Source organism: Gopherus evgoodei, chromosome 1 (assembly GCF_007399415.2).
Source record: "Gopherus evgoodei ecotype Sinaloan lineage chromosome 1, rGopEvg1_v1.p, whole genome shotgun sequence".
In the NCBI taxonomy this organism is placed as follows: domain Eukaryota; kingdom Metazoa; phylum Chordata; order Testudines; family Testudinidae; genus Gopherus; species Gopherus evgoodei.
In genome coordinates this window covers 339,493,222-339,505,780 of record NC_044322.1, presented here as the reverse complement: position 1 = coordinate 339,505,780, position 12,559 = coordinate 339,493,222, and the positions used below count along the sequence as shown (strand labels likewise).

Below are 12,559 nucleotides of genomic sequence, written 5' to 3'. Positions count from 1 at the left end.
AGCTAGAGAGCTCGTCTAAGATGGCTCGCCCGGCACCGACGACGTCGGCACCGTCGATCCCGGTCCCACGAGGGCCGTAGAATCCGGTGCCTGACGGCTCCCCGGCGCGCGCCGTGGTTGAGCTACTGCTCCTGCTGCTTCCGTGCCAGCGGCACCGCAGCCAGAGAGCGCGTCTAAGTCGGATCGCCCGGCGCCGACACCTGCTACGGCACCGATGACGTCGTCACCGTCGATCCCGGTCCCACAAGGGCCGTAGAATCCAGTGCCTGACGGCTCCCCGGCACGCGCCGTGGTTGAGCGTATTGCTCCTGCTGCTTCCGTGCCAACGGCACCGCAGCCAGAGAGCTCGTCTACGTCGGATCGCCCGGCACCGACACCTGCTGCGGCACCGATGACGTCGGCACTGTCGATCCCCGGTCCCGCAAGGGCCGTAGAATCTGGTGCCTGACGGCTCCCCGGCACGCGCCGTGGTCGAGCTAATGCTCCGGCTGCTTCCATGCCAACGGCACCGCAGCCAGAGGGATAGTCTAAGTCGGATCGCCCGGCACCAACACCTGCTGCGGCACCGATGACGTCGGCACCGTCGATCCCGGTCCCGCAAGGGCCGTAGAATCCGGTGCCTGACGGCTCCCCGGCACGCGCCGTGGTTGAGCTCCTGCTCCGGCTGCTTCCATGCCAACGGCACCGCAGCCAGAAGGCTAGTCTAAGTCGGATTGCCCGGCACCGACGCCTCTGAGGCACCGACAACATCGGCACCGTCGATTCCAGTCCCACAAGGGCTATCGAATCCGGTGCCCGACGGCTCCCCGGCACGCGCCGTGGTTGAGCGTATTACTCCCGCTGCTTCAGTGCTGACGGCACCGCAGCCAGACAGCTTATCTAACTCGGTTCGCCCGGCACCGACACCTACCGAAGCTCTGATGACCTCGGTACCATGGATCCCGGTCCCACGAGGGCCGTCGAATCCGGTGCCTGACAGCTCCCCAGTACGCACTGTGGTTGAGCCTGCTGTTCCCTTCACGCCGGAGATGTTACCATCGGCGAGGGCTCTCAGTGCCATGACAGAGTCAGTGCTGCCTGTTCCGGGCACCGCCGGTACGGGTAATACAGTCTCTTCAGGGGACTGTCCCCTGTCAGCACAGCAGAGTGGCACCGTTCATGATCACGGTCCCGCAGACACTCCAAGTCCTGTCGGCACGCCGGACACCACTGGCAGTCCCGGTGCTGTTTTCCTCGGTACTGGTCACACTCGCTGCACCGGTCGGTATCCCGTTCGCCGACCCGCTATCGGCACCGTTCCGACCTCTGGCACCAGGGCGGGTACCTTGACTCCTGTAGCCCTTCTCCGAGCCTCGAGATCTCGGTCGACCTCCCGACACCGTTCTGGTTGCGGGTCTGGATCTCGTTCCAGGTACCGATACGCCTCCCGATGCCGGTCCTCGGTGCCGAGTTGGGCAATGTCCGAGTGAGTCAGAGACTCTGCCTGTGCCTTCTTTTAGTACCTCCATGGCCGTCCGGACACGCATCCGTGTCATCCCATATGCGCAGATTTTATGCTCAGGACCACGATCCTGATATGATGGCCAGCGGGCGCCAGCCCCGAAGCAGAAAGAGGCTTGGCGAATGAACAGGCTTGGCCGCCAGGTGTACTCTGCAGGGGCCCTGCAGCTCGGGGTAGCAAAGCAACAAGCCTTGCTTAGCTGCGATAATTATAGCACCTGAGTGAAGGAGTTTCTCCCTCAAAACTTCCACCTGGAGTTCGCTGCCGTCTTGGAGGACGGGGGGAAAGAAGGTTCCCAGAGCGTCCCTCCAGGCCTCGTTGGACGCAGCAGACTCTGCGGCCGGCACTCTGGCCTTGAGTGTCGCCGTGAGGTGCATTTCATGGCTTCAGGTTTTAAACCTCCGGCCGGAGCTGCGGTATGCCATTCAGGATTTACCCTTTGTTGGTAAAGGCATCTTCGCGGCAGAGACAGCCCCAGACTGCGAAGTCTGGTGGGCAATAGGGTCCTAATGCGTCTCAGCATGTATACGCCAGCGACGAAACGCAGGCCTTTCTGGCCCCAGCCGCCATACTCTGTGCCTAGCCAGAGGCAGAACTCTGGCAAACGGCAGGGCCAAGGTGGTCGCAGACGAACGTCAGGACCCCTAAAGAGCCAAAGTCAAGGTCCCTCGCAATTACCACTGGGACCAAAGACGGACCTTCCAAGGTTCACCTGAGGGCAGTGTACCAGTCGCAGGACGGGATCCCGATTCCGCTTTCTCCTGGCATGGCCCCAGTTACTTTCAGATCGCTGGGTCCTGCGCACGATGGAGCATAGGTACCACCTTGAATTTGCTCCAGCCCTGTCCCACTTCAGCGGACGAAAGGGGTAAGGGGTTTTACCCCCGTTATGCCCTAGTCCCCCACTCGAACACAGGTCTCAGACCTTCTTGGTCCTGCACGGACTCAACCGGGTTAGGATAAGGTTGGAGTTCTGCATGGTATCCCTGGGAATCATTACTCCATCCTTGCCTCCTGGGGGCTACTGTGCCGCCCTGGATATGAAGCACGCGTACTTTCGCAATGCCATCTTCCCTCCGCACGGGAGATGCCTCCGCTCTATAGCCGACTGTCAATACTCCCAGTTTACGGCCATAGTCGCCGCCTACCGTCGCTGATGTCGGATATGCGTTTTTCCGTATCTGGACGATTCGCTTATCCACGGAGACTCTGAGACACAAACCACTCAGCGCGTGGGCATCGCCACGGTCTTATTCACAGGTCAAGGCCTGCTGTTTATTATAGAGCAATCCACTCTGGTCCCCACGCAGAGGTTGGGCTCCCTAGGGGCTATCCTGGTCTCCTACCTAGTCGGAGCCTGCTTATTGCAACTGAGATTTTAGGCGATGGCAACAACCATCTGAGGTCTGAAGGCTTTCCCAACGACCTCAGCTCGTTCTTGTCTCAGTCTCCTGGGTCCATGGTTGCCCGCAAGTTTGTAACCAAACACGCCAAGCTCCGCCTCCGTTCTCTCCAAGTCCGGCTCACTGCCCCTGACGGCGGACGCCTCATCTCTCTGCTCGAGTGTTCATAGTCACCTCTGAGCTTAAGGCCTTTGGTCTTCTAGGGAGCTGGCATTCCTCCTCAATGCCCCAAAAATTGAGAGTAGTCCGCCTGGCATGCCAGGGGTTCCAGCGGCAGCTGCGAGGCTGTTGTATCTCGGTGTTTACAGCCAACACAACGACCAGGTGCTTCATAAGTATTCAGGGGGGACATAGTCCCCCCCCCCCTTTTTTGTTAGGAGGCCATCCATTTCCGGGTCTTTGGCATGGCCCACTCGATGGAGCTGGCGACGTCCTTTCTCCCAGGCGTTTGGAACGTCCTAACTCTTTGCCTCAGCAGGTCTTTCCTGCCTTACGAGTGATCACTCTGCCCCATGTGAGGCGTCCCGCTTTCCAGAAGTGGAGATGTTTCCTCACACAGACCTGTTCGCTCACCGCGAGAGCAGGAAATGCCAGGTGTTCTGCTCCTTCCAAGGTCTCTCCCCGGAATCGATCTTGGACGCATTCCTGATGCAGTGGAAAGGCCAACTGCATTATGCCTTCCCACTGTTCCCACTGGTTCATTAGGTCCTGCTCAAACTCCGCAGGGGCAGAGCGTGCATCATCATGATCACTCCAGAATGGTCCAGGCAGCGCTGACATACCACGTTACTCGGCCCGTCAGCCCAGACCTCATCACTCAGGGCAACGACAGGCTTCGTCACTCGGACCTGCAGCCTCTTCGCCTCACGGTGGCTGCTGCGTACCTGAGTCGGGGTGACAGGCAGCCTTCCACCTGGTCGACGTACCGGGCCAGGTGGAAGCGTTTCTTTTACAGCTGCAATGCGCTCGATCTTGCTCCTGCTGAGGTCTCGATCCCCTCTGTTTGGCCTGCCTCTGGCCTTCAGCGGCAGGACCTGGCGGTATCAGCGCTGAGGATACACTCGGCAGCCATCTCTACCTTCCAGCAGGCTGAGATGGACGTTTAGTGTTCTCACGCTCTATGGGTTCGAGGTCCCTCAAGGGCTTGGAGCGCTTGCACCTTCGGGTGCGCCGCCCAGCCCCGACCTGGGACCTCAACCTAGTCTTGGCCAGACGGGTCTCTGAGATCAGAGCTCTTACGGGGGTTCCGCCATACACTAGGTTTCACAATGACAAGGTGCAGTTATGACCGCACCCGGCTTTCCTCCCTAAGGTGGTTTTGGCTTTTCATGTTACCCACAGTTCAACGCAATGGGCACAACCGTTGCACTCCTTGGACATCTGTGGAGTGCTCGCATTATATTGTGCTGACAGAACCATTTCCTAAGGTGCCCCAGCTCTATCCCGGTAGCGGGCCAAAGGGAGGGCTTGCTTGTTCTCCTCTCGGAGGATCTCATCGGGGGTGATGGCGGACATCCCCACTTGTTATGATTTGGCTCATATTTCCACAAGCCACATCAACGTGCATTCTACCAGGGCTCAGGCTTCATCTGCCGCCTTGCTGGCTCGTGTTTCTACCCACGAGATCTGTCGCGAAGCTCCATTGGTCCTCGGTCCATACCTTTGCTTCGCAGTATGCCCTGGTTCAGCAGTCAAGAGAGGCTGTAGCCTCTGGCTCAGCAGTTTTATTCTGCCACATTTCACTCCGACCCCACCGCCTTTGTAAGGCTTGGGATTCACCTAACTGGAATGGATATGAGCAATCACTCGAAGAAGAAAAGACGGTTACTCACCTTTGTAACTGTTGTTCTTCGAGATGTGTTGCTCATATCCATTCCACACCCGCCCTCCTTCCCCACTGTCGGAGTAGCCGGCAAGAAGGAACTGAGGAGCGGGTGGGCCGGCAGGAGTATATATGGAGCGCCATGGTGGCGCCACTCTAGGGGGCGACCTGCCGGCCCACTGAGTTGCTAGGGTAAAAGTTTTCCGACGAATGTGCACGCGCGGCGCGTACACCTAACTGGAATGGATATGAGCAACACATCTCGAAGAACAACAGTTACAAAGGTGAGTAACCGTCTTTTCCAGATACATAGCTGTCACATCTAGGTGACTCTGGGTACGTCTACACTACAGGATAAATTCGAATTAGCTTAAACCGATTTTATAAAACAGATATTATGAAGTCGATTGTGCGCGTCCACACTAGGCACATTAGTTCGGTGGTGTGCGTCTGTGGTCCGAGGCTAGCGTTGATTTCTGGAGCGGTGCACTGTGGGTAGCTACTGTAAAATAATGAGGCCAATAATGTCGATTTGCGTCCACACTAACCCTAAATCGATATAGTAATATCGATTTTAGCGTTACTCCTCTCGTTTTGTAGGAGTACAGAAATCGATTTAAAGAGCCCTTTAAATCGATATAAAGAGCAGTATAGTGTGGATGGGTGCCGTGTTAAATTGATTTAATGCTGTTAAAATCGGTTTAACAGCGTAGTATGGACCAGGCCTCTGACCATCTGTCTTCAGAGTCCTTGACCATGAAGGGAAAGGAATTGTAGAGAGAGATGCATTCCATTCCAGCTACTTCCAGAAGGGAAGGCTATAAATATTTGGCACTGAACAAGCTGACACAGCATCAGAGTTAGTGGCTGTCATATTTTACTTCTTTCTCAGAGCAACTACTATCGATAAATACTTTTGTGGGTTTGCTTTGATGTTTAAAGTTAAAACTTTATATTAGATGAGTATACAATATTTTTATTTTGTATTTATTACTCTTTAGATAAGGACTCATGGTATGTTTTGCCACCATTCTCACTAATGCAACTGTACATTGCAATATACCAATTACTGTTTTAAAAAAGCATTTTACATGCGAAAGAACTTTTACATTTTAAATTAATTTAATAACAGAAGCATAGTTTTCAGAAACCATTTCTTTGTGACAACTTTGTACATTACACAGTTTCATGGTAAAAGAGAAATTGTTAAATAATTTAGGCTCTAAATTTGTTCATTTTTTTTTAATAATTGCCATTTTGATTTTATTTATATTTTATTCATAATTGTAATTCTGATTTTTTAAAAAATTTTCAAGTGCAAACTTACCATGTTCTCACAAAGAAGTAGCAACTGTCCCCCTTAAAATAGCCCCCGTTTCTAGGGCAAACATAAATAAGTGAGATGACCCTGCAAGCTACTCAGTATCATTTAACTGAACAAAATTTATATTTCCAGAGCAGTACCATCAGTGTAATGCGTGGTGCATAATCAGCTTGGTAAACTAAACAAGAAGGTAGTAAACTAAACTAGCTAATTGCTCAGTAAGGAACACGGGGGAGTGGAAATGGTGGATGTTTACTCACTGTTTTTGTGTATTTTGTTAACAGAGGAACATATGACATTTATGTAAAATGTGACGGTGTTGGGAGATGTGTTGGTACCTATGATAACCGTGGAAGTTTTGGTGAGTTGGCCTTAATGTACAATACACCCAGAGCAGCTACCATAATTGCTACATCTCCTGGTGCTGTATGGGGTTTGGTAAGTGAAATGTATGTTTGAATGTATTTTTCATTAAAACATATTTGTCTATATATAAAATAATTTTAAATTGTATATCTGTATCTACAGCTATTTGAAATTGAAAGAATGTCTTATAATTGGAAGTGTATCATTAGGATAGAAGCCTTTTAAAACTTGCAGAAAAATCCTGGACAAATACTGTCTTTTCTCAGACCCTGAACATACGCTTCAAGTAAACTTGAATATTAGAATGGGAATTTGATATAAGTACCACAACAAAAGTAATTTTGGAAAATACTTCAATAACTTTAAGAGCTTAGTTATCATGTTTCCAACTGTAAGAGACATGGCAATTATTTTGCCAAATAGTAAATATTTTCTTAGATCTCAAAAAACATGAATGCATTTGGCAACAGTATAAAAAATCCACATGGTGCTATTTGTTAAGCTTACTATATCTGGAATCTGCGCAATGGGTATTTGGGGAAAGCGGTTTGACTTCAAGGCTTATATGGTGCCTTATTTTTGGGTGCCTAGAAAATTACAGGAACCACACTGTGATCCACAAGCGAACTTCAGTGCAAGGCTCCCTGTACAATGAAAGGGGAGGGATAGTCCCCTTAGAATGTGATCCATAAAAGCAAGCACGTTATGTGAGAAACAGCCTAAGCTAGCCAGAGGGAGATGCCGATGAGAGAGCCCCACCCCTCTCTCAGAGGTAAGGCACCTAAGTCCAGACTTTAGGGGTATGCCTATCTTTGGTTAGTGATCCAGGACCGGGAATCCCTCTCTTGGAGTCAGGCAGCTTAGGTGCCTCTTGCAGGAATGAGTTAGGTGCCTTCCTTGCTCCACACAAAATGGGGATGGTGCCTAACTTGTAGCCCAGTGGTTAGCACACTCACTAGGGCTGAGATGTGGGGAGACCCAGGTTCAATTCTCCCCTCTCTGCCAGAGGGGAGAAAAAATTTGAGCAGAAGTTTCTCACCTCTTAGGAGAGTGCTCTAACCACTGAGCTGCGGGATATTCTGATGTGGCTCTCTCTTGTTGAAGCTGTTCCATTGTGGATAAATAATGAAAGAGTTTTTGGAGTAGAGGGACTGAACCCTGGGTCCCCCACCTCCCAGGTGAGTGCTTGAACCACTGAATTAAAAGTAATAAGGCGGGCACTATCATCTCCACATCCTCCTCCTCTGGTAGCTGGATTTTGAACGGGATCTGATCCAGTTGGTGAGCATGGCTACTGGATCAGGACCCACGTGCAACTTAGGATGAACACCTATCTTCTCCTGGTTTGGGGGGCGGGATTAGGTGGGGTTAGGCATCTGGATATACATGCCCAGAGGCAGAAACAGAGGCACCAAGGGAACTTTTACTCTGAAAAATAGACACCGAGTTTAGGCACCTAGAGAATTTCGTGGATTGCAGCGGATCCAGAACTGGGACTTCAGCACCTCAGTATGGAGCTTAGGTACTTAAGTATCTTTGTGAGTTTGGGTCTATGTGTCTGGTTCCTAAACCTGTATTAGGTGGAATGTTGGTTCAAAAAAGGAAGGTAAACAGCCAATCTGCCTCAAAAATAGAAAATCATAGAAATCTGAATGGGAGTCAAAAATTGAACCTTTTTATGGTCTGAAAGACTAACTAATTCTCTGTAATTAGTTAAGAATGCTGGCTTGGGATGCCCTAACATTTCGTTGGATTACACAGACATTATTCATCCTTCTGAATTTGTAACTAAAACAAGATATTAAAGGGACACTTAAAATCATCTTAAAAGTCACATTTCTATCTGAAAGTGTTATAATTGCTATTGTTACAAGAAACAATATAAGATTTCTAGAGCTGAAGCTGATTGTGGGGTGGGGAGGAGAAATCACTTCAGTTTCTCATTTGTTGATTCATCAGCAGTTCGTGTAGAGTCAGTTTCAGTTTTGTTGATGTCCAGTTGTATTTCCTATCTCATGCATCTTGTCTGGGGGCAGTTTGTGTATGCTCTCCCTGGGCCAGTAACTGCTGCTGCACAGCTGAATCTGAAACCCAATAGGCAGCAGCTGTGCACAGAAGTAGGCGGGTAAGGAGGAGTGGGCACCACGATGTTTGTTGTTGCTCTTGGGCCTGCGCAAAAAACCCTTGCAAACATCACCAAGGAAGATGAATTTTTAAAAGAGGTGTACAAAGATGGGCAAGAGATTTGACTTCAAAGATCTCTTATCAGAAAAATCAGTTATTTGAAATGATACAATTTAAAATATCAAATTTATTATGCCGCTTTTAATAGAAGGCCTCACTGAAGTACTTAAAAACACACAAAATTGCTCTCTAGTGGCTGATTATAATCATTATAAATTTTACCTATGTCTTTTATGCATTTTCCGTCCTGTGCTAACATTTTCCTTTAATATACGTTTTTTCTTCTCTTTGTGTTTTCAGGACAGAGTAACATTCCGGAGAATCATTGTAAAAAACAATGCCAAAAAGAGAAAAATGTATGAAAATTTTATTCAGTCATTGCCATTCCTTACATCTTTAGAAGTAAGCTTTCAATTGCATTATTTTAGTAGTTGTGGCATGGGGATTTATCTTGGAATAAAAATTTCCTCTAGATTAAAAATTTGCACATCTTTATTTTTGGAGAAGGGACTTCTGAGGAAAAGTGTTGAAATTTCCAATTTGATCCCCCCCATTGACTATTTTAGTTTCTTCATAAAGCTTGATCCTATAAGTTGATCCACACAGCAGTCCCCTAATCGGGATCTGCCTGGAACAGGAGTCTGCTTGTGCAAACCACCTTGTAGGATAGAGACCATAATACTGCAAAAGTTTAGAATATTTTTGTGCTTTCCAGCCTTTCATTTCTTAAACTGAATTCTTGCTGGATATTAATAATGTGAATTAGTGCTTTGGGCATGTTGAAAAAAGTGAATACTTTAATTTAAAAGATATATTTTTCTGCACACACATGCACTTTCTCCAGTAAGTATTTTGGAAAACTTAGAGCATGTAGATTTACAATACAAAAATAGAAAATTAACACGTACACCTCTACCTCGATATAACATAAATTCGGCTATAACACAGTAAAGCAGTGCTCCGGGAGGGTGGGGGCAGGGTGGCGCACTCTGGCGGATCAAAGCAAGTTCAATATAACGCGGTTTAACCTATAAAGCGGTAAGATTTTTTGGCTCCCGAGGACAGCGTTATATCGGGTAGAGGTATATGTTGGTAAACCATTCCCTGGAAAATTGTTAAACAGAGGTCTCTTATCCCTTTATTGTCAATACAGATGGCTAGGGACATATTATACTGTATATAGCTCCATAAAAATAGGTATTAAGGATTAGCAAAACATATGGTTAATATTTTTAGCAAAACATTTTAAATATTCTCATTCTTTTTATAAAGCTATCTGAACGCTTGAAAGTGGTGGATGTAATAGGCACCAAAATATACAAAGATGGAGAACAAATCATTACTCAGGTATGGTAGTGTCTAGTTGATTTAGTTTTTGCGTCTATAAGTGAAACTACTGTATTATCTATGATGAATCCATTCTTTTAAACTAAGTGAGTCTCAGTATAGTGCACATAAAAGGAATAAACTGGTCTGAAAAAAATGGTGTAGTTCAAAGAAATATGTTGTTATGATGATATAAATTCCAAATAACAATTTAAAGCCAAAAAAAAAAAAAGTTTAGTACAAATACTTGGCAGGCTATTTCAATTAATTTTCCAGTGGCTTTTTTACCCTTTTATATTTCCATATTGCGCATATCTGCAGTTAGTAGCGTGTCTCTATGATGACAAAATGTAATTAATTATTTCTGGGATTTGGAATGTTTTGTTAGCTTTTACAAAGCTGTAAATGGTAAATGCCTGTTGTGGAATATTTAGCCAGCGTCTGATTGGGGGTTTTCTTTCCACTTTAACAGCTACTTTATTTCATCTGCTGTATTTTAAGAAACATGTTTTGTTAGTCTGAACAGAACAAAGTAAACTATGCAAATACTATAGAAGAGGAAGGCTTGTACTAGGAGGTGCTGAAAATGGATCTTATCATTGAGTGTCTGTTTCTGTTCCGAAAAAAGAACAATGTGAAGATAATTCCATCAGGGTAGATTGCAGGCAACTCGGATTCTGTATAGCCTTTGGACTTCCTTTAGATTTTGGCTTTAACCTCTCTTATGCTTATTGATGCCTGAGCATCCATGATCGGGAATAATTTTTGGGATTTTATGAGTTCAAAATCCTCTAGAACAGAAGAAGGTGGCAACTGGATTTCAGACTGATTATTTCTGTCCACCAACCCAATTCTGCTCTTCCCTACTGATACATAGGGGAGCAGCTTGTTTGTTTTGGGGAATAGGGATAAGTATCCTCCAAGTTATCCAATATCTTCTTTTGCCTCTCTTGGTGCTTCATATTGTGTTTTGTCCATGGCTTAGAACTGAGGTCTACATGGAGCCAACGGTGTCATTTTCTTTCAGGAGAGCTAGTTGCTCATCTCATCTGTGTATGGACATTTTAATCCTTCTATGCCATGAATGTGGATTTCTAAGTAGAATGTATTAAAGCATTTTGCATTAGGTACCAAAGGATTAGCTGTTAGCCTCTGGCTACATATATTTTAATGTATTACTGTTACTGCAGAACTAAAAAGCAATATTCATGTTTTCATTACTTGCTTTTTTATTTTTAATAGGGAGACATGGCTGATTGTTTTTTCATTGTAGAATCTGGAGAAGTGAGAATTACTATGAAAAGGAAGGTAAAAACTCTAACATGAATTTAATTTTTCAAAATCTTGAAGTCATTAATATATTCTAAATGTTAAACAGCAGATGTTTCTAGTTATCTCTCTGCAGTTTTCTTTATTCTTTAGACATGTTTAAATTCCATTTTGAGTAAAACTGTACATTCAGCAAGTGTCTCTTATTCTTATCTTATCTGACTTTTCAGAATAAACAGGATGTAGAAGAGAATGGAGCGGTTGAAATAGCCCGGTACTCTAGAGGACAATATTTTGGAGAACTTGCTCTTGTAACTAACAAACCTCGAGCAGCTTCAGCATTTGCTCTTGGCACTGTCAAGTGTTTAGGTACTGATTGAGTGATATTTTTGCTTGCTGTGATTAATAAAAAAGAATCTTTTTACTTATCAAAGACTGCATTTATAATGTACTACTGTATGTTCCTTCATACCATAAAATCAGATTTCAGTCACCCAGTAGCATTGCTTTAAAACCATTGGACTGTTAGACTGTACTGTACCTGTTATAGTATATTCCTACGTACACTAGAAAAATTATTTGTAATTGACAACTGTGTCAACCATGGATCTCCGATGTCTTCCCTCTTTAGATGGAATTGAAAATGGTTTCTAACTAGCGCAGACCTGGTCATAGTACTTTTAATCTGCATAACACTTAACAGACAAATAAAAAATTGTCCTTGCCCAGTGATCAACCAACACCTAAGAAACAACTGCTTAATATAACCAACCTTCCATGCTACCTTATTTAATCTAACTTCCCATTTCTGAGTAAGTTAGCAAGTAGTTAGCAAAGTCTCTGGCTTTACCAGCCCCATGTCACTCTGTCAGGTTTCAGGCTGAGGCACAGAGCAGAGATAATAATGATTGTGTTAATAGAGAACATCATCTTGTCGTGGACATGATGTAGAAATACGTATGTTTTCTTCTGGATCTTTGTGGCATTTAAAACAAATACTACTCCTTCTCCTTTGAGAGACTGCAGTGGTGAACTGGAAAGATGGCTTCAATCCTTCACCTGGGACTAGCTGCACAAGTTCATGATGGGAAGCTGTTCCTCCACCTCCAGAGCCATCATCTGTACAATTCCTCAAGGGTTAGTCTTCCCTTCTCTTACACAGGAGTGGACCAAGACTGTGTAACTCAGTACTAGCAGTGATAAATGACCACGAATGTCACTGCATTCAGAACTAAATGCAAAACTTATTTCTTTAACTTAACTTTCCTTCAGTAATTTTGTAATTTTAAAAAAAACCCTGAACCTACATTCAAAACAAAACAATTAACTCATCCCAACTGAGTTGACATGGTTTATGGTTTATT

The 12,559-nt window shown here is 45.9% G+C and overlaps 1 protein-coding gene across 2 annotated transcripts in view; it reads left to right on the top strand.

The window, feature by feature from the left end:
• The window catches only part of PRKAR2B (protein kinase cAMP-dependent type II regulatory subunit beta), a 200,006-nt gene that overhangs the window by 183,241 nt on the left and 4,206 nt on the right, over nucleotides 1-12,559 (top strand). For both annotated transcript variants that reach the window (XM_030549404.1, XM_030549458.1), the window contains exons 6-10: nucleotides 6,335-6,488; nucleotides 8,901-9,002; nucleotides 9,873-9,947; nucleotides 11,169-11,234; nucleotides 11,426-11,564. In XM_030549404.1, coding sequence (XP_030405264.1) covers nucleotides 6,335-6,488; nucleotides 8,901-9,002; nucleotides 9,873-9,947; nucleotides 11,169-11,234; nucleotides 11,426-11,564 — 536 coding nt within the window. The remainder of the gene's footprint in view (nucleotides 1-6,334; nucleotides 6,489-8,900; nucleotides 9,003-9,872; nucleotides 9,948-11,168; nucleotides 11,235-11,425; nucleotides 11,565-12,559) is intronic.